The following is a 26196-nucleotide window of genomic DNA, read 5'->3' on the forward strand; positions in this document are numbered from 1 at the left end:
ACACCAGCTGTTGAAGAGGCTGTCATTTCCCCATTGTATGTCCATGGCTCCTTTATCATATATTAATTGACCATGTATGTTTGGGTTAATATCTGGACTCTCTATTCTGTTCCACTGGTCTGTGGGTCTCTTCTTGTGCCCATACCAAATTGTCTTGATTACTGTGGCTTTGTAGTAGAGCTTGAAGTTGGGTAGTGAGATCCCCCCTGCTTTATTCGTGCATCTCAGGATTGCTTCGGCTACTTGGGGTCTTTTGTGGTTCCATATGAATTTTAAAACTATTTGTTCCAGTTCGTTGAAGAATGCTGTTGGTATTTTGATAGGCATTGCATTGAATCTGTAGATTGCTTTAGGCAGGATGGCCATTTTGATAATATTAATTCTTCCTAGCGAAGAGCATGGGATGAGTTTCCATTTGTTAGTGTCCTTTTTAATTTCCCTTAAGAGTGTCTTGTAGTTTTCAGGGTATAGGTCTTTCACTTCCTTGGTATTTTATTCTTTTTGATGCAATTGTGAATGGAATTGTTTTCCTGATTTCTCTTTCTGCTAGTTCATCATTAGTGTATAGGAAAGCAACAGATTTCTGGTATTAATTTTGTATCCTACAACTTTGCTGAATTCAGATATTAGCTCTAGTAGTTTTGGAGTGGAGTCTTTAGGGTTTTTTATGTACAATGTTATGTCATCTGCAAATAGTGAGAGTTTGACTTCTTTTTTACCAATCTGGATGCCTTGTATTTCTTTGTTTAGTCTGATTACCGTAGCCAGAACCTCCAGTACTATGTTGAATAACAGTGGGGAGAGTGGGCATGCCTGTCTTGTTCCCGATCTTAGAGGAAAAGCTTTCAGGTTCTTGCTGTTAAGTATGATGTTGGTTCATGAGTTTTTAATTGTATTCAGAACATGCATTTTTTCCTACTCTGTCCATTTTGCCTTAGTCTCTTCTTTAGGGTAGAATCCATTCTTGTAATAGTCTTTCCTGTTTGTTTCTTTGGCTTAGAGTTAAGGAACATACTCAGGGATTTTATTGTCCAAAGGAAGTCTTTGTTGGTAGAAGAGTCACGGTTTGACCGGTCTGTAGTAGTACCTAAATCAGAGTAGGGAAAAGGTTACAAGACTGCATTCTCTGAATTCAGATTTTTATCTCTTTGGCCATACTTTACAGAGTCTTCATCCTTTCAGCTATGTGTTCCCATAGGAACTTGGAACATGGAGAAAATATCAAGATTTAAAGATAAAGGGAAATATTGATGACTAATTTTAAATATAGTAACAGGAGCTTTCTCTTGTTCTAAGTAAGGTTCATATTTGGTTTTCAAGTAGTTTTTCTAACCAAGGTTTTTCTACGTACAGAAAATAAGAAGTCACTGTATATTCTTTGTTTGTATCACCATAAAAAGGTTTCAAGGATGGAGGCACACCATGTGAACTCTGTTCCAGTAAAATGGGTGTTTTGTCTTTTTTTAAGGTCAATGTGAATTAGGCCCAATATATGGCATAATTTGTATTCAACTGAAGATTTCTTTTTCTTTCTTTTAGTTTGTGGACAACATTTCATCTCGAGAAGAGATAGACCATGCAGAGTATTACCTTTATAAGTGAGTTTTCCATTTCATTTATGTGTATATGTATTCTCTTATTTCACATCCCTTTTTAAGTTTATGGTTTGGAGGTCTTTCCATATCAGTACAGAGAGAACTCCTTCATTTTTTATAATTGCATCATATTCCATATTATGAATATATTACCTAAACCAGCTCCCTCTGTAGGATCTTTAGGTTGTTTGCACTTTTTGTATTATGTACAATGCAATAACTAACAACCTCATATATAAGTGAGTTTGCACCTAATTCTCATAAGTATATACATTTGTCATTTCAACAGCTGTTGCCAAATTGCTTTCCATTGAGGTTTCACCAGTTTATATTCCCACCAGCAGTGTAAGAGAGAGGCCTGTTTTTAACAGTTTAGCCAACAGAGGTATTTTCACACTTAGTATTTTTTGTCAGTCTGGTAGGAGAAAAATTATATATCTATTTATCTCTTCTTCCTTTTTAAATTCAAATGGTAATGCATTCTATATCTATATACACACTATTTGGCACCTGTTTTCAATTAGTACTATATTTTCAAGCTTTCTGCATTACCACATTTCCTTCATTCATTCTCACAGTTGTGAACAATCTCACTGTGAACTACAGACACACTTAGCCACATGTACAAAGTTATATGGTTAGTACAGCACCATCAATAGTGGCAAATGACCAGAATATCTAAAGCTCATTAAATAAGGGACTGGTCAAATAAATTATGTTTTATTCTTATACTTGATTTCTTATCTCTCAAATATCAAAATGGAACCTTTTATTGTGATTTTAAAAATCTGATTAATGATTTGTTCCAGTTTTTAGATTGCAAAAATAGATTGAAATCTAAAATGTTTCCAGTAGGCATTGCATTAGAACTCCCATTTGATCTTAGTTTGTTTTGATATAAGTTTCAGTTATTTCCATCTGGGTACATTTTTAAAAGTTAGCTTTATATCAGTGAAAATTTATTCAATTTTCTTTTATGTGATTTTGCAAAGTAGTGATGAGGCTTTTTTTTTTCTTTCTGATACGGGTAAATTCTACCACCTTTTTGGCGTTTTTTGTTCAGATTTAAATCTCAAATAGATTAGATTCCACACCTTAAGAAACATTTATTTTAAATCTAAGATTGTCTTTAATGATGTCCTAAGTTTAAACCCTAGCTCCTGAAGTCATAATTGTAAGTGCCCTCCTGCCCTTCATTAAGATAAATATAAATGGGTCCCTTGAGATAAGCCCTCCCTTGATTAGTGGTTCTTTGGCACTGCAGGCTCCTTTGATAGTTAGCTGTGCCTGTGGTGAAAGGTGTATTTGGGCTAGCATCTTCTAGTTTTCATTCTCTTGCTTTGTTTATGGCAAAATGCAGAAAATAGTTCTAATTTCTAAATAGAAATCATTTCTTAGAATTCTATCCTGTGGGACACAGAGTCATAGTCTTGGAAGAAATATATCCCCAATTTACAAGTACTTCTGTGCATATATTTCAATAATTCAATATTCATTAAGTATTTGCTGAGCACCTCTTGCATGCCTGGTTCTGTCCAAGTACTGGATATGTAATGGTAAATAAGTAAGACACTGTCCCTTTCATTGTATATTAAAGTTTAACTGAGGAATTTAAGTCCTACCTTCAAGACCTTACATGACTCTTCACCAAAAGTTTCACAACATTTCTATTTCCTGTTTCCATATAGATCATACAGGGGACTCTTGTCCATCTTAAATCTGAACCACTGTTAATTTAATTTCCCATCTTTTGTGCAATCAAAACTAATGTTGTAATATTGAATGTCAATTACACTTCAATAATCTAAATGTTCTGTGTTCTAACTATGTTCTAACTGTGACGTCACTTTTTTATCTGTATTCTTTCTCCTCCCTTCCATTGCCGAGAAAATTGACTCTCTTTTTCTCAGCTTTTTTTATTTTAAAGAAATAAACATTTTGTGTCTTCTCAAGATTACTATTATGTGTGTATGAGACTATAGTTATAATTCCATTAAGCTGTAGATAAGATGTAGTTAACAAAGTTTGGCTAGGTTCATTTATTAGCTAAATGTCTTACTTCTGCTTTCCAGCCTTAGGGAACATACAAAACATAGTTACTTATCCTGCAGCAAAATAAAAAGTTGCAAGTTATGAACTCTTGCATTAACTGAAATAAATTGAAATCAGGTATGTTAATCCTGAAGATACCAAGGGCTTATGGTATTTCCAAGGGTTAGGTTTTCAGCATGCAATGGCTACAGTGCCCAACATCCCTACATGGGGTGCCTTTAGACATCTGAGTAAACTTAACAATCACAGGTCTAGGGTGAGGAAATATAGAAGCAATTTCTTAATCCTAGACAAGGAACAGCTTCTTGATGGCCTGCCTCAAGGATTTCTCACTGCCCAGGCAGTACCATCTCTGAGGGCAAGGCTTACAGTAGAACTTCTGGCTGTCATTGGCTCAACTCTTCCCCTGCCTCAGCCTGTAGAGACCAGGTTCTGCAAGCAGAGTATAGCTGCCACATCCTTTCATCTTCTAGTGGTCAAATCTCCCCAGTGATTATATAAAGAGTATTAGAGCTAAAGACCAGTGGAAGGTGAGTTGAGCCCTGCCATGACATCAGGTACACAAGGAAGCAGGTCCACATTACAGCAGTTCAGGATACTGTTGGCAAATGGTAGCTTGTTATCATCCTGTCATCCCAGGAGAAAATTTTAGCCTTTGAATCTCCCAAACTACACAGGTTTAAAATTGAAGGGCTTCAATATTAAGGGGTCTTTTAAGGATAATTAGAAAGGCTCCTACTGAGACAGCGAGAGGGAGAACCAATATCCTAACATCCCTTTTGGGCTGTGGGCTAGTCTTTGGGGTCTGCAACCCTATGCTTAACTTCTACCCAGCCCATCTATAAATAAAAAATGAAGACGTCAAGGAGAGAGAAATGAGCCTTTAAACAAAGGAATAATGTGAACTGAAGATGATTGAGGCAGTTAATACAAGAAACTACGTAGGTGTTTACGTAGATTTAAAAAGTCTCTGATAACACTACACATCTAAAGGGAAAATAAAGCAAGAGTAGAAATGAGTAAAACAGTAAGAAGACCAAACTGAAGTAAAATAAAACATGAAAGCCAAGAAACAAGAAAACAAAGCACGCGAGGAACTGTTCAGCTGAAACAAAATAAAGAAAACATCATGGAAATAAGAGAATAAAAAAATAAGTAAAATTTTAAAATAGAAGGCGATAAGAGGGATCCGTTCCAGAAACTTCATAAAATATGTATAGATATGGCTGGGAAGGTGGGAAAATCGGCATAGGCAAGCTGTTGCATAGAAGCTCTCAGCAGGCTGAATGGTAACCTCCTTTGTGAGTGGTTTTCAGGCTGTCTTCCAAGAGGCTCTTGAGCTGGTTCCTCACAGGGGCCTTGGGGGATGGGCTGGGGAGGAGTAGACTGTGAGGGACCCACCGGGCCACTCTACCACCAGTCCTCTGCTTCTGCTGCTGCTTCAGCCAGAGAAGTTGTGCCTCTGGCTGCAGAGAATTCAAAGGAGTCTTTGAACTTAGATGAGAATAAAATTATTTTACCATTCTCTAACCTCTCAATAATTAGCATTTCCTTCGGCTGTGAATATAGGCAATAGATCACAGTATTATTTAGCAACGTCTGTGTCTTTCTCACTAATAAAAATCATTGTTCATATATCATTACATTTGTTGTAGATAGCTTGATAAGTTATCACTGCTTAGAAATTATATTTGTAATTAAATAACTGCTAGCTAGTGTTGTTGCATACATTGTTAAAGAAGTACATGTTACCATATCACAAGGTTTTTCAATATTTTGATAATTGTTTTTCACTTCATTGATTTTCCATGTGTTCCTATATGCTTTTTTTTTTATGCACTTGAAATATTATTCTGAGAAGGGGTCCATAGGCTTAATCAGACTGCCAGAGTTCCTGCCCCCAAAAAATTGTTAAGAACCTTGCTGTGAGATCACATTTGAATAAAAGGTCTTTTCTTCCTTTTCTCCCAGGCCTTTTGAAGTTTTCTAGGTCTTTGTTTTTTCTTCTTACAAAGAAGACTCTTTTCTTATTTTGGTTTGAACCTTATAGAGTAAGATAAACATGTGGTTGATATGTGTTCTGTTTTCCACATGCAAGATACAGCCAGTCTCCTAAGATTATACGCTCAACGCCCCCACCCCACCCCTACCCCACTGTCAGAGCAGGAAGAAAGTGTGCAGAAAAGTGAGAAGTTTCGGACAGGCCCTGTGATGCTGTCCATGAGACCAGTGCTGGGACAGGGCTGGGCAGGAACACTTCCGCTTGATTTTTGGTAGCACCCCTCACGCCTGTGCTTGGTGGGAGAAGAATGCATATTTCCCCACAGTAGCAGCAGAGAAGGTTTTAAGGCACGGAGGAGAAGTGTGAAACAGCTTATGGTGCTGAAAGAAAGAGTTGTCTGATTGGTGGGCATAAGAAGTTGGCTGCTGATTTATACTTTATGTTCTTTAAAAAGAGTTTTATATGTTGCATGTTAGTTTTAAAAAGAGTTGAGCAAAATATTTTTTTCCCTTGAACATAGGATTAATCTCTGCATTTCACTTAAATGCCCTGTCATTGGCATTTGAATAAAAAAGGCTTTCTACCCTTGCTTTCCTCTAAATGTATAACATTCCAAAGAACTTGATGTGCATCTTTATTTTACAGATGCAGAGACTAAGGCATAGAAATTCACTGAGTATAACCAACATAGAGGGTGTGTGTGTAGGCTACTGCCTGTCTCAAGCAGAGAAGGGAAGCCACAAGGCAGAAATGTGAACAGTGAGACAGTGCCACCAGTGCCAGATATTGTCAGTAAGGGTCCCAGATGGGGCTAAAACATTTTTTTTAAGGAAGTTGAAGAGGGGATTCCATGGAGACCAAAGTATAGAGCATGGTAGAGCAAGAGAAAATTTAAATTAAAGGGCTAAGAGGAAATCCCTTATATTTCTTGTAGTCTGTGGGCTGATGTTTATTGTTTTCTAAAAATGATGATCTTTTTGGCTACAAGAGATCCCCTTTTAGGATCTGTTAGCTAGAGATCAATGTTATTTTATAGCAAGCTTATCTAGAATTTTCCTTTATCATTTTTTGGAGAGCATCTCTTTCTTGGGCTACCTAGTTAGTAGTTCTGAGCTCAGGCTTCCCCAAGTCTATATGTACTGCCCCCATGCAGACAAGTAAGCCTGAGGCAGGCTCTGTCTTCATTTTCAGGAGATAAAACTGCATGGCATCAGTAAAAGCCATTATTTTCATGGTAATAACAAGCTTTAACAATTCCTGTATTAGTATTTGATCGCTGCATTAATAGAATATAAATTCAGCCATAAAAATTTCTTCTTTTCATATGGTATCCTCTTCACTGAGGATGTTTGGAAATTAGATTTGTAAGGTTTATTTAGACTTCAAATCATTTTGTGACTATGGCAATTTAAAGATGCATTAAATTAAGCTTATTCCTTTTGCCATCAGAATGTCAATAAGCAGATTGATCATTTAATCTGCAACATAATGGTCATTCCTGAAGGGTAAGTAATAGAAATTCTTAACATATATAAAATATTCTTTCTATTTGGAATATAACTTTTTTTAAAGTAGACTTTTGGTTTTCAACAAAAATGTAGGGAATGTGGAATTAATTGTCATACAATAAAAAAAAATTGTTGCAGAGCTCCATGAGACAGTCTGTTTTTCTCAGAATACAGCTCTGTGTTGTCATGGTGAGTGGCATCCACCCATTAATGAGAGGAAGTCAAGGTTGCATGGCAGGCTGTATGCTGCCAACACATTCATCCACACTGGACCTTGGCCTCAAGCATCTTTCATCAGTTGCTTAACTGACCTGGCAGATACCAGGCGTCCCTTGCTGGAGACGGATGGCAGGTCAGGAACAGCTGGGGAGAGGCAGATGGCAAGCCTGCATGTTTCCAGGTCCCATGCTGGCAACCAGCCTAAAAAGGAAGGACCAAAATAGCTTCATTTTTCAATAAGCAAAAATATCCTGATGGTTTATTAGAAGGTGAGCACACTACACCAGGCCTATGTTGTAAGAATCCATGTCTGCCTGTAGAAAGAGGGGAGGTTGGAAGTTTATTAGGAGGGAACATCATGAGTTTAAGCAGTAGTAATTCATTTTTGAGGGCACAGAGGTCATATGTGTATATAGCAATAAAGGGAAATTTCAAATTTTTCTGTTAACATATTGTCAGGGCTCATTATGATTGAACATTATTAAGATAAGAGTAAGAGCCCAAGGGGAGGTAAATGACTCTTACAGCATTTTTAAGAAACACTTCCATACTTAAATATTGCCAGTGCCTTATTTTATTGTTATTTGCTGATCCTTACCGTAGACCTGGAAGAGTTTCTTCCTGTTAATGGCTCTGTGTTAGAGAATAGCAGATTGTCAGGGCCATTGTCTGCACCTTTCCAGAGACTCTTTGGGGCTTTGTGATGAGAGTTAGGATGAGACCTAGCTTCTGGTCCTTCAGTTTTTGTGTTTCCCTCCCCACTGGTCTTGTTATTTCAGCCTGGAGCCTGGTCATAAAAGGCATGTAAGGGACACATCAGTTTATTCCTGGTGTTGGTTCTAACATTCTACCTAACTTTCCCAGCATGATCTCAAATCTTAGATAGTTACTCTCTTTTATTCCTTCTGTGGAATGAATGGGTCTCCTGGAGGTTCTTGTCCTAAGAGTCCATAGCAGTTCATGCTGCTACAAACATCTATCGACAAGTCTTTATAGGGATGTATGCTTACTTTCCTTTGGTGTAAATGTCTAGGAGTGGAATGGCTCAAGTATATGGTAGGTATATATGTTCCAAAGTGGTGATACCATTTTGCAATCCCAGCAACAGTTTAGTCCCCCCACATTTTTGCCCACACCTTTGGTCATGCTAGTAGGGTTTAGTGGTATCTCACTGTGGTTTTCATTTGTATTTGCCTAATGACTAATGATGTGGAGTATCTTTTCATGTGCTTATCTGCCATCCATGTATCTCCCTTGGTAGAGTGGCTGTTCAAATCTCTTGCCCATTTTTTTAATTGAGTTCCTTGTTTTCTTATTAATGAATTGTGAGTCTTCTTTTTCTCATAGCTGTGTCTTTTCATTCATTTAACTGTTTTTTCAAAGAGTGGTTTTTATTTTTGATGGAAGTCCAACTTGTCAGTTTTTTTTTTCTTTTATGGATTGTGGTTTTTTTGTCAGCAAAGAAGTTTTTGCCTAACCCAACACCATAAATATTTTTGCCTTATGTTTTGTTTTAGAAGTTTCATAGTTTTAGAAGTTTACAAGTTTCATAGTTTCATAGACTTCATAGTTAAGACTATGATCCATCCATATATTTTTTTGTGTGTATGATATGAGGTAAGGATCTAAGTTAATTTTTTTGGTATCAGAATACTTAGTTGTATCAGTGCCATTTGTTGAAAAGACTGTTCTTTCTGTACTGAGTTACCTTTGAATATTTGTCAAAAATCAGTTGTTCATATGTATGTGAGTCTGTTTCTGGACTATTTTGTTCCATGGATTTCTGTTCCTTTATCTATCTTGATGCCAACACCACAGTGTCCTGATGGCTGTAGTTTTATAATAAGTCTTAAAATTAGTTTAAGTCCTCTAACTTAGTTCTTTTTCATACTCGTTTTGGCTAGTCTCAGTCCTTTGCATCCCATACCAATTTTAAAATCACCCTGTGTACACACACACACACACACACACACGTGTATACACGTACATACAAAACTTATTAATGTAGAGAAATTAGGAGCAAAATCAATTCAATAAATATGTATTGAATGCCTAGTACATATTCAGAAACAAGAGTGGTAAAAGGAAAGACTATAAGGGAGATTGACTTTATCAAAGTCAGTAATCATTGTTTTTCCATGAAAGGCAAATTCAAAATGCCATGACAGAATTGAGATGGAAGTACATGAAGACAGATTTCATGCCTGTAAGACAAATGATTCTCAGCTCTGTTTATAAGGGAAGTTCTGAAGCCAATAGAAGATGTAAGAGAATTGTCTTTTAATTTGCCAGAACTGTAGTGTGTTCAAAGGAAGAATATGATATAATTACTGCAATCGAAAAGATTATAAATCGGTTGGAGATAACTAGGTATGTGGAACAATTCAAAATCAACACAAACCCAGGATATAATAAATAGGTAAATTGATTATATTTTTGTGACAAAATGTGTGTTTTAGGAGTGTGCTTTGGGCAGGTAGAGGGATTGATGTCATTATCAGCATACATTCATAGATGAGGTGAAACTTGAGACAGCCTTAAAGATTAGATGCATAGAGGAAACAGGAACAAGTGTTAAAGATGGAACAAGCAGTATAGGATAGGGTGAGAACTGGCTTTTTGGAGGTTAATGGGGAACTGCTCTAATGAGAGATATGGGTGCCTAGTTGGGAGCAGTGAGAAATAAGGGAGGCAGATTATGGAGGGAAGGAAAGAGTTTAAAATCTGTCATTATTATGCCTTGCTAGTAGATGTGTACATTGGTACAACCTCTATAGAGAAAACTGTAGTTACATCTATCAAAATTATGAATGTACATACCCTTTGACCCAGTAATTTCACATCTAGGAATTAAGCCTCCTGATACACAAGTGTAAAATAATATGCATTGCAAAAAATAAAAGATTTTGCCATCAATAGAAGCCTAGTTAAATTAATTCTTCTACAGCTATACAGTGGGCTATTGAGCAGTGGTTAAAGAGAATAAGACAGCTTTATTTGTATTTCACATGGAACAAGTTATAAAATCCATTCAGCGGTAAAAAACAAGGTATAGAACTTTTCATTATGTTACCACTATGGTTTCCAGTGTATATGTAATATTATGTATATATATATGCTTTGATACATGGTGTGTGTATATATGTGTGTGTGTGTATATATATATATATATATATATATACTGTCTCTGGAATGTTACATACATACACACAAAAACTGATAACATCTTTGGGGGAAGATACCAGCGTGAATTTTCACTGAATTGTCTCTTGTACCTCTTGTATATTACTTATTCAAAAAATATTTTTTATCAAAGATCCTCAAGTTAGTCAGGAGTACTTTCTTGAGAAGTGTATGTCGATAACATCTTTGGGGGAAGATACCTGTGTGAATTTTCACTGAATTCTCTCTTGTACCTCTTGTATATTACTTATTCAAAAAATATTTTATAAAAGATCCTCAAGTTAGGAGTACATTCTTGAGAAGTGTATGTCATAATAAAAATATTTCAATAATATTAACAGTAAATTTTGTATTGAAAGGGGTATGTTTTGGAGGGAAATGAATGGTCTATGCATAAGATGATAAAAGACCTATGCTATGGTAGTTGACAGTGGAAATGAAGAGAGAAATGTTTTGTACATAAGAGGGAGAAAACCTATCAACAGGATTAATGACAGGGTTGAATATAAAGATAGAAAACAAGGAGGGTCAAAAATGAACTGAAAACTCAATCTCAGTAATGAGAAAACGGCTAGTCCATTGATGGAAGTATTGAACTGCAAGTACATTTAGGAGACAGCAAGAGAGTGGCTCTTTCTTTTGCCCTCTCATTTTGTACATACAGATTTCTAAGCTTGCTGCATCACATCTTAGGCCTACTGACCATGTTTAAACTGTTCGAGAGGAACTGATCACAGACATTTGGGGGAAGAACACCTGCCAAAACATACCTGCATTAGGGTCTTCCAGGGGTCCAGGCACCAGCTGGGAAATTTTAGACTAGGTTGTTTCTGAAGTCCTACTATAACTTTCAGAATCTGTGAGATTGAGACCTGGGAAGGTTAAGCAATTTCCTTAGAGCCATGTGGTGAACACCTGACTTCAAGTTCAGAGGCTCGTCGGCTAGACCATTGTATCTCTTTGTGCCAGTTCTTTTTCCTAAGACAGTCTAGGTAATAAACCAGAAGATAAAGACTCAGTGAATACTTACATACTTTATAACAAAGTGGCAAAAAATTAATTAAACCCAGAAAAAAGCTAGCATATACAGAGATTTAGTAGTAACAAATGCATAATCATGAAAAAATGCTGAGAAGACCCTGAAGAAATCAGGATGACCTGGATTTTAGGATCAATTTAGTTGCTACTTTGATCTGTAACTTGGAATCAGTTAATGTACTCTCTAGACATCAGCTTCCTAGATGAGCAGATTATCCTGGATGCCTCCCACGGTACCTTACTTCTGTGAAGTTCTGTGTTTCTCAATCTCACTGATACAGAAACTGAACTTCATCACCAGAAGCCTCAGACTTTGAAGGTATAACTTCTGGTCTTTGTTTAGTTTCTCACTCAGAACTTTATTTACTGAAATAGTGGAATTGAAGTTTCAGCCACATTAACTATGAATATCAAAAGAAAAACTAATAGATATAAAATTAAGCCACATCTTGCTGCACTGATGGACAGTGACTGCATTTGGGGTATGGGTGGGGACTTGATAATATGAGTAAATGTAGTAACTACATTGTTTCGTCATGTGAAACCTTTGTAAGAGTGTGTATCAATCATACCTTAATAAAAAATTAAAAATAAATAAATAAATAAATAAATAAAATTGAGCCACAGGAAGTCTTAAGGGGAATCTCTTAATCTCTTCTGAATTTGGATGTCAGGCTTTATTTACCATCCTATTTTTCCATACCTTTAGTAAATTCTTAGTGTGAGAAGTTGAGTATTCACTTTTATTTTTCAGGGAACTAATTTTTGTGCCATATGTATTTGACATTTTCCTGTCCCCTTTCTCTGAAACACCCACCAAGCACCTTGCATATACATGAGATTTAAAAGGAGAGAGTTAAAATAGATCTATTGTAATAGCTGTAGAATCCTTTGTGGATTTAGCCTAAACAAAACAAAACAAAACAAAAACCTCTAGTTTCATGCAAAAAGATATACCCTAAGTTGTTTTTTCCACAGTATAAGGTCCTTTGATCCTGAATTCTTTTTGCTATTTTCATTACTTGAAGTCATAATCAGGGTATCAGGAAGTACAGCTGTAGGGCAAAGAGAAAGGCATAAATAAATGTGTTGTCTTATATTTAATAAACAAGGAGATTTAGAAGGGCTTACATTTAAGACCATTTGATTTGAAGTTAAGAGATACTTTTCAGGAGCTGGTAAAATATTTAAGGGAGAGATGAGTAGATAAACAGAAGCTTCAAGAAGATCTTTGTGGAAACAAGTTTCAGTTGATTGCATCATGAGTTTTGAGGCCAATTGCAAGTAAATTCCTGAGTATTTCCAGATGCCATGTGTCTAGGCAAGAGGCCATTTGAGAAGCTAGAAGTATTTATGTGAGTTCTTTTTAGTGGTCTTGGCTGCTATCATTTGCATGATAGATTTCCAGTTATGTTTGTTTTTTACCAAATGGATTTTATATTTTGAGGTCTATTCTGTTCAATAGTAATGCTGACTGTAAGACAAATGCTACCACCATTTCATAACTGTTAATGGGCAAGACTGGGACTTAAAACCAGGTCTTCCAACTCTAGGCCATTATAGTATGTGAACGTGTATTTATTGCCTTTTGGCTGTTACATGACTCTTGGAGGCTGCCAAGAGGTGGAACTCAAATAGGTCATTAGTCTTCATTGATAACAGCCAGGCAGAGTTTTACTAAAAAGAGCACTGAAATTATTTGTTGAAGAAAGAACTTGGTGGATCTCATACATATAGATTCTTTTAGTCCTCCATTTGCTGAGTCAGTAGCAGGGAATAACAGTTAACAGGAATGGCACACTGACACGATGCTTTCAGACTCCAGCCAGAATGGCTTTGAATGTGCCCTACCCTTTCTTATCTTTGCCCTCTCCCCCATCTCCCTCTAGCAGAATACAACCTGTCTTTTAAGGCCTGTCCCAAATTCTGCTACATCCCTAACTTGCCCTGACTTTGACCATTTGAATGTGACCTCTCTGACCACCCCCCACCATAGAATTTTTAAAAAATCTATTAAGGACTGCTTACTTTGTTTGAAAAGTCAGAAATACATGTTTCTTCTATTTCTTTACTTGAGAAGCTGTGTCATATAGTGTAGATAAAAGCATGACCTCTGGAGCAATCTACGTAGATTTGAATCCCAGATTTGGAATTAGTTAGCTGTATGATACAGTTACTTATACTGTATCATATCCATATAGGGGAGATTAAAACAGTGCCTGTGCTTTAGGATGGTGGTAACACTTAAGGAATAAATACAGTATAAAGTCCTCAGAACAGTCTTGGAACAGAGAAAGCTGGTATTCAATAAATTTTAGCTTTAATGTTGTCTATAGTAGATTGTAATATCTTGAAGAACAGGACTGTTCCTTCCTGAAAGTTCTCTCCTTAGGGAAAATGTATTTGGAACTACACTTTAGGTTTCTAAGATAATAGTCCCCAACCATTTCCAATATCCCCACTCCAAGGGCATCAAGGTACAAAGATTATCAGGACTCAGGGATAGGGAGAAATAGATGCTTATGAGCACTACGAGTTTGACACCTAGATGGAGAGAATGTCACAGTTTGGGGGAAGCTGCCTGACCCTAAAAGACAACTAATTGAGTTTCATCTGTATACCAATATTGTTAAGTTTTCAGCAGCCAAAAACCAGAAGGGGGCAGCAAAAAGTCATCAGCTTCCCATCTTTCTCTAAAAGGAGAAGCCAAAAGGTGATTCCCGGTTAGGAACAACCTGCCCCGGAACTGTATGTTGTTCTCAAATCAGTAATTAAAATGCAGATTAAATGCAAAAAGAGAAGCCTGTTCTTAGGGCTACAGCATAACTGGAAAACATTTAAATAGTTGAAATAGAAATTGAAGGACTGCTTCCAATGGTTGTAACTCTGATATCTGGAATGCACAAGTGCTCTGAATGTCTGAAGACATTTAATGTTGTCAGCATTCCCTACTGTGTATTTTATTTATTGTTTTTCTGCCCCCCCAGCTGTAGAACTGAGTAAGAGCTTCTATTTATATACCTTATTATTTTAATATGGAAAACTGGGCTGAGTTCCATGGCCTTGCCTAGATAGAATATACAAGTTTTTACATATTTAAAAATACTTATGAATGCTATTCAGCCATGAGAAGAAAACAAATCCTATCATTTGTAACAACATGGATGGAGCTAGAGGGTATTATGCACAGTGAAATAAGCCAGGTGGAGAAAGACAAGTACCAAATGATTTCCCTCATTTGTGGAGTATAACAATGAAGCAAACCTGAAGGAACAAAACAGCAGCAGACTCAGACTCCAAGAAGGAACTAGTGGTTACCAAAGGTGAGGAGTGGGGAAGGGATGGGTGAGGGTGGGTGGGGAGGCAGGGAGATGGGGATTGAGTGGTATTAGGGTTGGTACACATGATGTGAGGGGGATCATGGGGAAGTCAGTGTAGCACAGAGAAGTAGTGACTCTGGCATCTTACTACACTGATGGACAGTGACTTAAGTGGCTTATGGGGGGAACTTGATAATATGGGTGTAGTAACCACAATGTTTTTCATGTGAAATCATCATAAGAGGGTATATCAATGATATCTTAATTAAAAAAATACTTCCTTATCAAAACAGTAATTACATACTTTTTTCAACTTACAAAGGAAAAAAACACTTGCTTCTTAGTGTATTTCTTGCAGGCTTTTAACTATATCTTTTCATTTTATTTGTTTTAAACTATTTGACACTAAATCTCGAATTTCATCTATAAATTCAATGCAATTCCAACCAAAATCTCAGCAGAATTTTTTGGACAACCTGAGAAGACTTAATCCTCAAATGCAAATGAAAGAGGAAAAGGCCATAAATAACTATAAATACCTAAGACAGTTTTAAGAAGACTAAGAGAAAATGATTGGTCTACCAGAGAAGACTTGGAAAGCTATGATAAACAAAAACAAAATGTTTCCTAGACTTAGACAAGCAGACTAGTAGAGCAGAATGGAAAGAGCCCAGGAATGGATCTGTACACATATTGAGATGTTTTACACACCAAAGAGGAAGGGTGAATTAGTTAATAAATGCTTGGACAATTGATTACCTATATGGAAAAAAAATTCCAATGTCAAAAAGCACATGTACACACATACTGTGTTTAGGTAGATTAAAAACTTCAGTGGCAAAAGCATAAAACTTTTAGAAATGTAGGAGAATGTTAATATTGGTATGACATCATGAATGATTTTTTTGAGTAAGACACAAAACACATAGCTGATAGAAGACTGAAAAATTTTAATGCATTAAAATTAAAAAGTTCTACGAGGATTAAAGATGGCAGCATAAGAGGAGAGACAGAGGCTTCCTCCTAAAACTGTATACAATTAGAAAATATAGTTGATGCAACTAATCCTGAGAGAGCAACAGGAAAGAGGATGGCGCCAGACTACATACACCTGGAGAAAAGAGCAGACCTCACCGAACGGGTAACATACCAGAGCTGTGGCTCGGAGGGACTTGAGCCCTTCCCCCACCCCAGCTCACCGGCAGGAGGAAGAGAAATGGAGCAGGGAGGGAGTGGAAGGCTGGGGACTGTTGAATACCTAGCTCCGGAGATCTGCGCTGGGAGCACAAACCTACATTTCATGGTGCTTTCATCATACTCTTCTGATTATGGGGTTGGAAAGCTGGGACAGGTGGAGTTCCTGGGGAGACTGGGATTCCGGCCGCTTGTGGAAAGCAGGGATCCATATCTGGCTGCTCTGGGACAAAAGCTTATACCTGTGTGACCGGCCCACTTGTTCAGGCAGTGGAGACAGGCACAGCAGCCGGGAAGCAGGGAACAGCTCTTTCCTCCCCCCAGGGACCAATACCGCCCACCTGCGACCCCTGACATTGCTTCAGGGGTGGAGCAGCTCCAGAATAGAGCTTCTGGACATGAGAGGGCGCCATATACAAATATGAAACGCCAAAGAAACCTGGTCCAGAGTAAAATTATTAATACAACTCCCGAGAAAGATTTAAGGGATATGTACTTCATGACTCTTCCGGGAAAGGGAGTTCAAAATAAAAATGATCAACATGCTAATAGAGGTATGGAAAGACAACCAAAAACTCAGGAATGAATTCAGGTCGGAGAACCAATCACTGAAGAGCACATGGAGGGTATTAAAAGCAGGTTGGCTATGATGGAGGAGACGATAAATGAAATAGAAACTAGAGAAGAGGAATACAAAGAAGCTGAGGCACAGAGAGAAAAAATGAACTCTAAGAATGAAAGAATATTGAGAGAACTGTGTGACCAGTACAAATGGAACAATATTCGCATTATAGGGGTACCAGAAGAAGAAGAGAGAGAAAAAGGGGTAGAAAATGTCTTTGAGGAGGTAATTGATGAAAACTTCCCCAATCTGGGGAAGGGGATAGTCTCTCAAGCCATGGAGATCCACAGATCTCCCAACACAAGGAACCCAAGGAAGACAACACCAAGACATATACTAATTAAAATAGAAAAGATCAAGGATAAGGACAGACTATTAAAAGTAGCCAGAGAGAGAAATAAGATCACATACAAAGGAAAGCCCATCAGGCTAACATCAGACTTCTCAGCAGAAACCTTACAGGCCAGAAGGGAGTGGCATGATGTATTTAATGCAATGAAGCAGAAGGGCCTGGAACCAAGATTACTTTATCTGGCAAGATTATCGTTTAAATTTGAAGGACGTATTAAACAATTTCCAGATAAGCAAAAGCTGAGAGAATTTACCTCCCACAAACCATCTCTACAGTCTATTTTGGAGGGACTGCTGTAGATGGAAGGGTTAAATAACTGTCACCAGAGGTAATAAAACCACAGTAAAGAAAGTAGAACAGCTAATTACTAAGCAAATGCAAAATTAAATTAACTATCCCCAAAGTCAATCAAGGGATAGACAAAAAGTACAGAATATGATACCTAATGTATAAAGAATGGAGGAGGAAGAAAAAGGAGGAGAAGCAGAAAAGAACCTTTAGATTGTGTTTGTAACAACATACTAAGTTAAGTTAGATGCTTAGATAGTAAGGAAAGTAATCTGGAACCTTTGATAACCACGAATCTAAAGCCTGCAATGGCAATAAGAACATATCTTTCAATAATCACCCTAAATGTAAATTGACTGAATGCACCAATCAAAAGACACAGAGTAATAGAATGGATAAAAAAGCAAGACCCATCTATATGCTGCTGACAAGAAACTCACCTCAAACCCAAAGACATGCACAGACTAAAAGTCAAGGGATGGAAAAACATATTTCAGGCAAACAACAGCAAGAAGAAAGCAGGGATTGCAGTACTAGCATCAGACAAAATAGACTTCAAAACAGAGAAAGTAACGAGATAAAGAAGGACATTACATAATGATAAAGGGCTCAGTCCAACGAGAGGATATAACCATTATAAATATATATGCACCCAACACAGGAGCACCAGCAATGAGAAACAAATACTAACAACTAAAGGAGGAAATAGAATGCAATGCATTCATACTGGGAGACTTGAACACACCATTCACTCTAAAGGACAGATCCACCAGACAGAAAATAAGTAAGGACAGAGAGGAACTGAACAACACACTAGAACAGATGGACCTAGTAGACATCTATAGAACTCTACATCCAAACGTAAGACGATACACATTCTTCTCAAGTGCAAATGGAACATTCTCCAGAATAGACCACATACTAGCCCACAAAAAGAGCCTCAGAAAATTCCAAAAGATTGAAATTCTACCAACCAACTTTTCAGACCACAAAGGTATAAAACTAGAACTAAATTGTACGAAGAAAGCAAAAAGGCCCACAAACACATGGAGGCTTAACAACATGCTCGTAAATAATCAATGGATCAATGACCAAATTAAAATAGAGATCAAGCAATATATGGAAACAAATGACAACAACAACACAAAGCCCCAAATTCTGTGTGACGCAGCAAAAGCAGTCTTAAGAGGAAAGTATATAGTAATCCAGGCATATTTAGAGAAGGAAGAACAAACCCAAATGAATAGTCTAATGTCACAATTACCAAATTGGAAAAAGAACAAATGAGGCCTGAAGTCAACAGAAGGAGGGGCATAATAAAGACAAGAGAAGAAATAGATAAAATTGAGAAGAATAAAACAATAGAAAAAATCAATGAAACCAAGAGCTGGTTCTTTGAGAAAGTAAAATAGATAAGCCTCTAGCCAAACTTATTAAGAGAAAAAGAGTCAACACACATCAACAGAATCAGAAACGAGAAAAGAAACATCACAATGGACCCCACAGAATTACAAAAAATTATTAGAGAATACTATGAAAATCTATATGTCAACAAGCTGGAAAACCTAGAAGAAATGGACAACTTCCTAGAAAAATACAGCCTTCCAAGACTAACTCAGAAAGAAACGAAATCTAAACAAACCAGTTACCAGCAAAGAAATTCAAGTGGTAATCAAAAAACTACCCAAGAACAAAACCCCTGGGCCAGATGGATTTACCTCGGAATTTTATCACACATACAAAGAAGATATAATACCCATTCTCCTTAAAGTTTTCCAAAAAATAGAAGAGGTGTCAATACTTCCAAACTCATTCTATGTAGCCAACATCACCCTAATACCAAAACCAGGCAAAGACCCCACCAAAAAAAATTACAGACCAATATCCTTGATGAACATAGATGCAAAAATACTCAACAAAATATTAGCACACCGAATTCAAAAATACATCAAAAGGATCATACACCATGACCAAGTGGGTTTCATCCCAGGGATGCAAGGATGGTAGAACATCCGAAAATCCATCAACATCATCCACCACATCAACAAAAAGAAGGACAAAAACCACATGATCATCTCCATAGATGCTGAAAAAGCATTCGACAAAATTCAACATCCATTCATGATAAAAACTCTCAACAAAATGGGTACAGAGGGCAACTACCTCAACATAATAAAGGCCATGTATGAATAAACCCACAGCCAACATCATACTAAACAGTGAGAGGCTGAACGCTTTTCCTCTGAGATTGGGAACAAGACAGGGATGCCCACTCTCTCCACTGTTATTCAACATAGTACTGCAGGTGCTAGCCACAGCAGTTAGACAAAACAAAGAAATACAAGGAACCCAGATTGGTAAAGAAGAAGTTAAACTGTCACTATTTGCAGATGACATGATATTGTTAAAAAAACCCTAAAGACTCCACTCCAAAACTACTAGAACTGATATCGGAATACAGCAAACTTGCAGGATATAAAATTAACACACAGAAATCTGTGACTTTCCTATACACTAACAATGAACCAATAGAAAGAGAAATCATGAAAACAATTCCATTCACAATTGTATCAAAGAGAATAAAATACTTAGGAATAAACCTAACCAAGGAAGTGAAAGACCTGTACCCTGAAAACTGTAAGACACTCTTTTTTTTTTTTTGAGAGGGCATCTCTCATATTTATTGATCATATGGTTGTTAACAACAATAAAATTCTGTATAGGGGACTCAATGCACAATCATTAATCAACCCCAAGCCTAATTCTCAACAGTCTCCAATCTTCTGAAGCATAACGAACAAGTTTTTACATGGTGAACAAGTTCTTACATAGTGAATAAGTTCTTACATGGTGAACAGTGCAAGGGCAGTCATCACAGAAACTTTCGGTTTTGATCACGCATCATGAACTATAAACCATCAGGTCAATTATGATTATTCATTTGATTTTTATACTTGATTTATATGTGAATCCCACATTTCTCCCTTATTATTATTATTATTATTATTATTATTATTTTTAATAAAATGCTGAAGTGGTAGGTAGATGCAAGATAAAGGTCGAAAACATAGTTTAGTGCTGTAAGAGGGCAAATGTAGATGATCAGGTGTGTGCCTATAGACTAAGTATTAATCCAAGCTAGACAAGGGCAATAAAACATCCACGGATGCAGAAGATTTCTCTCAAAACGGGGGGAGAGGTTCTAAGCCTCACCTCTGTTGATCCCCAATTTCTCACCTGATGGCCCCCCTGCGACTGTGCCTGTCTTAGGTTGTTCCTCCCTTGAGGAATCTTACCCGTCTCTGGCTAACCAGTCATCTTCCGGGGCCATACAGGGAGATGTAAAGTTGGTAAGTGAGAGAGAAGCAATATTGTTTGAAAAGGTTAGCTTTTTACTTTTTTGCTGATTTATGCCCTGTGGCTTCTATGCCCAGCATTTGTCTTGAGGTATCTTTTTTTTTTTTTTTTCTATTTTTTTTTTTTTTTTTTATTGAAGGGTAGTTGACAACAGCATTGCATTACATTAGTTTCAGGTGTACAACACAGCGACTCAACATTTATATACATGATAATTCTAGGTACCAGGTATCACCATACCAAGTTGTTACAATATTTTGACTATATTCCTTATGCTATACATTACATCCCGGTTACTTATTTATTTTACAATTGGAAGTGTGTTTATATATATATATATATATATGTATATATATATATATATATATATTGTGAGGGCATCTCTCATATTTATTGATCAAATAGTTGTTAACCACAATAAATTTCTGTATAGGGGGGTCAATACTCAATGCACAATCATTAATCCACCCCAAGCCTAATTTTCGTCAGTCTCCAATCTTCTGATGCATAACGAACAAATTCTTACATGGAGTACAAATTCTTACATAGTGAATAAGTTACATGGTGAACAGTGAAAGGGCTGTCATCACAGAAGCTTTCGGTTTTTTTCATGCATTATGAACTATACACAGTTCAAATATGAATATTCATTTGATTTTTAAACTTGATTTATATGTGGATACCACATTTCTCTATTATTATTGTTTTTAATAAAATGCTGAAGTGGTAGGTAGATACGAGATAAAGGTAGAAAACATAGTTTAGTGTTGTAAGAGAGCAAATGTAGATGATCAGGTGTGTGCCTGTATACTATGTGTTAATCCGCGCTAGACAAGGGCAATAAACATCCATGTATGCAGAAGATTTCTCTCAGAACATGAGGGGGGAGGTTCTAAGCCTCACCTCTGCTGCTCCCCATTTTCTCACCAGACGGCCCCCTGCGACTGTGCCTGTCTTAGGTTGTTCCTCCCTTGAGGAATCTTACCCGTCTCTGGCTAACCAGTCATCTTCCGGGGCCATACAGGGAAATGTAAAGTTGGTAAGTGAGAGAGAAGCCTTATCGTTTGAAAAGGTTAGCTTTTTACTTCTTTGCATATTTATGCCCTGTGGCTTCTATGCCCAGCATTTGTCTTGAGGTGTCTTTACCACTTGGAAGAATTATGATACTCGGTAAATTCGACATGTGGCACGAGTTCTATTTAAAGGTTGTGATTAGGTAGGAAGAAGAAAAGCTATAGAAGTGCAGGCGGCAGAGAACCTGGGAAGATTGATTATTTCTTTGACATATCTTCTTGTAGAGTAACTTCCGCATGGATAGGCTTTAAACAACTAATTAAATTGTGCACACACCTTAACATAATAGGAATATAGTTACCTAACCAAAGCATACCTGTAATTACCAGCCATCTCCAGTGAAACCAAGAAAACCAGTTAGGCACCTTAGGCATTTGTGAAAACTTATCTATGATATGGTGGATATTGTCCGACTGAACTTAAACAGTCTGAGAGAATTCAGATAAACTAGAACACCCCATTCCTGGGGACTGTTCATATCCCATATGTTCTTTTAACGATAAATAGTCTGTGGTTGTAAGATTTTGGAGTGCTACAATTTGCACTTCTCCTAATTCTTGGTTGAGTTCCAACAGTATAGATCCAGTCCAATTTTTGTTTTACTGCATGCACAGGCCAGCTTAGATATCTCCTTCATCTTTCCCATGGCAAGTCCAGGAACTGGTGGGATGAGTGCATCTACACCTGTGACAGTGTGTGGATCTTTGTTGAAGTTTTTTTTTTTTTTTTGCTGATCATCTTCTGTCATGAGTCTTCCCGAGAGTGCTGATGTTGGAAGTTCTTTTTCATATCGTATCTTAGTTCATTTTCGGGGTAGCCAAATTAGGCTTTGATCCTCTGTATAAACACAAACAGACCCTTTGCCTACACTTTTATATGTCCTTTATATCATTGTGTAAAACTCATTAGAGGTCACCACATAGGAACTGCATTTTTTTTTTTTAATCATTAATCTACACTTACATGACGAATACTTTGTTTACTAGGCTCTCCCCTATACCAGGTCCCCCCTATATACTACTTTACAGTCACTGTCCATCAGCGTAGCAACCTGTTGTAGAATCACTACTTGTCTTCTCTGTGTTGTACAGCCCTCCCCTTTCTCCCACCCCGCTATGGATGCTAATCTTAATACCCCTCTTTTTCTGCCCCCCCTTATCCCTCCCTACCCACCCATCCTCCCCAGTCCCTTTCCCTTTGGTACCTGTTAGTCCATTCTTGAGTTCTGTGATTCTGCTGCTGTTTTGTTCCTTCAGTTTTTCCTTTGTTCTTATATTCCACATATGAGTGAAATCATTTGGTATTTCTCTTTCTCTGCTTGGCTTGTTTCACTGAGCAAAATACCCTCCAGCTCCATCCATGTTGCTGCAAATGGTTGGATTTGCCCTTTTCTTATGGCTGAGTAGTATTCCATTGTGTATATGTACCACATCTTCTTTATCCATTCATCTATCGATGGACATTTAGGTTGCTTCCAATTCTTGGCTATTGTAAATAGTGCTGCGATAAACATAGGGGTACATTGGTCTTTCTCATACTTGATTGCTGCATTCTTAGGGTAAATTCCTAGGAGTGCAATTCCTGGGTCAAATGGTATGTCTGTTTTGAGCATTTTGATGTACCTCCATACTGCTTTCCACAATGGTTGAACAAGTTTACATTCCCACCAGCAGTGTAGGAGGGTTCCCCTTTCTCCACAGCCTCGCCAACATTTGTTGTTGTATGTCTTTTGGATGGCAGCCATCCTTACTGGTGTGAGGTGATACCTCATTGTAGTTTTAATTTGCATTTCTCTGATAATTAGCGATGTGGAGCATCTTTTCATGTGTCTGTTGGCCATCTGTATTTCTTTTTTGGAGAACCATCTGTTCAGTTCCTTTGCCCATATTTTAATTGGGTTATTTGTTTTTTGTTTGTTGAGGCGTGTGAGCTCTTTATATATTCTGGACGTCAAGCCTTTATCAGATGTGTCATTTTCAAAGATATTCTCCCAGACTGTAGGGTTCCTTTTTGTTCTATTGATGGTGTCTTTTGCTGTACAGAAGCTTTTCAGCTTAATATAGTCCCACTTATTCATTTTTGCTGTTGTTTTCCTTGCCCGGGGAGATATGTTCAAGAAGAGGTCACTCATGTTTATGTCTAAGAGGTTTGTGCCTATGTTTTCTTCCAAGAGTTTAATGGTTTCATGACTTACATTCAGGTCTTTGATCCATTTTGAGTTTACTTTTGTATATGGGGTTAGACGATGGTGCAGTTTCATTCTCCTACATGTAGCTGTCCAGTTTTGCCATCACCATCTGTTGAAGAGACTGTCATTTCGCCATTGTATGTCCATGGCTCCTTTATCAAATATTAATTGACCATATATGTCTGAGTTAATGTCTGGATTGTCTAGTCTGTTCCATTGGTCTGTGGCTCTGTTCTTGTGCCAGTACCAAATTGTCTTGATTACTATGGCTTTATAATAGAGCTTGAAGTTGGGGAGTGAGATCCCCCCTACTTTATTCTTCTTTCTCAGGATTGCTTTGGCTATTCGGGGTCTTTGGTGTTTCCATATGAATTTTTGAATTATTTGTTCCAGTTCATTGAAGAATGTTGCTGGTAGTTTCATAGGGATTGCATCAAATCTGTATATTGCTTTGGGCAGGATGGCCATTTTGACGATATTAATTCTTCCTAGCCATGAGCATGGGATGCGTTTCCATCTGTTAGTGTCCCCTTTAATTTCTTTTAAGAGTGACTTGTAGTTTTCAGAATATAAGTCTTTCACTTCTTTGGTTAGGTTTATTCCTAGGTATTTTATTTTTTTTGATGCAATTGTGAATGGAGTTGTTTTCCTGATTTCTCTTTCTGTTGGTTCATTGTTGGTATATAGGAAAGCCACAGATTTCTGTGTGTTGATTTTGTATCCTGCAACTTTGCTGTATTCCGATATCAGTTCTAGTAATTCTGGGGTGGAGTCTTTAGGGTTTTTTATGTACAGTATCATGTCATCTGCAAATAGTGACAGTTTGACTTCTTCTTTGCCAATCTGGATTCCTTGTATTTTTTTGTTTTGTCTGATTGCCGTGGCTAGGACCTCTAGTACAATGTTAAATAACAGTGGGGAGGGTGGGCATCCCTGTCTAGTTCCCGATCTCAGCGGAAATGCTTTCAGCTTCTCGCTATTCAATATAATGTTGGCTGTGGGTTTTTCATAGATGGCCTTTATTATGTTGAGGTACTTGCCCTCTATTCCCATTTTGCTGAGAGTTTTTATCATGAATGGATGTTGAACTTTGTCAAATGCTTTTTCAGCATCTATGGAGATGATCATGTGGTTTTTGTCTTTCTTTTTGTTGATGTGGTGGATGATATTGATGGACTTTCGAATGTTGTGCCATCCTTGCATCCCTGGGATGAATCCCACTTGGTCATGGTGTACGATGGTTTTGATGTATTTTTGAATTCGGTTTGCTAAAATTTTGTTGAGTATTTTTGCGTCTACGTTCATCAGGGATATTGGTCTGTAGTTTTCTTTTTTGGTGGTGTCTTTGCCTGGTTTTGGTATTAGGGTGATGTTAGCTTCATAGAATGAGTTTGGGAGTATCCCCTCCTCTTCTATTTCTTGGAAAACTTTAAGGAGAATGGGTATTATGTCTTCCCTGTATGTCTGATAAAATTCCGAGGTAAATCCATCTGGCCCGGGGGTTTTGTTCTTTGGTAGTTTTTTGATTACCGCTTCAATTTCGTTGCTGGTAATTGGTCTGTTTAGATTTTCTGTTTCTTTTTGGGTCAGTCTTGGAAGGTTGTATTTTTCTAGGAAGTTGTCCATTTCTCCTAGGTTTCCCAGCTTGTTAGCATATAGGTTTTCATAGTAGTCTCTAATAATTCTTTGTATTTCTGCGGGGTCCGTCGTGATTTTTCCTTTCTCGTTTCTGATACTGTTGATTTGTGTTGACTCTCTTTTCTTCTTAATAAGTCTGGCTGGAGGCTTATCTATTTTGTTTATTTTCTTGAAGAACCAGCTCTTGGTTTCATTGATTTTTGCTATTGTTTTATTCTTCTCAATTTTATTTATTTATTCTCTGATCTTTATTATGTCCCTCCTTCTGCTGACCTTAGGCCTCATTTGTTCTTCTTTTTCCAATTTTGATAGTTGTTACATTAGACCGTTCATTTGGGATTGCTCTTCCTTTTTTACATATGCTTGGAGTGCTATATACGTTCCTCTTAAGACTGCTTTTGCTGTGTCCCACAGAAGTTGGGGCTTAGTGTTGTTGTTGTCATTTGTTTCCATATATTGCTGGATCTCCATTTTGATTTGGTCATTGATCCATTGATTATTTAGGAGCGTGTCGTTTAGCCTCCATGTGTTTGTGAGCCTTTTTGCTTTCTTTGAACAGTTTATTT

General features: G+C 37.3%; 1 protein-coding gene across 9 annotated transcripts in view; it reads left to right on the plus strand.

Annotated features, from left to right (window-relative positions):
• Positions 1-26196, plus strand: part of MRPS27 (mitochondrial ribosomal protein S27) — a 143488-nt gene that overhangs the window by 23975 nt on the left and 93317 nt on the right. For all 9 annotated transcript variants that reach the window (XM_057494458.1, XM_057494463.1, XM_057494480.1 and 6 more), the window contains exon 4: positions 1540-1598. In XM_057494458.1, coding sequence (XP_057350441.1) covers positions 1540-1598 — 59 coding nt within the window. The remainder of the gene's footprint in view (positions 1-1539; positions 1599-26196) is intronic.

The sequence above is a fragment of the Manis pentadactyla genome, chromosome 2, assembly GCF_030020395.1.
Source record: "Manis pentadactyla isolate mManPen7 chromosome 2, mManPen7.hap1, whole genome shotgun sequence".
Classification (NCBI taxonomy): domain Eukaryota; kingdom Metazoa; phylum Chordata; class Mammalia; order Pholidota; family Manidae; genus Manis; species Manis pentadactyla.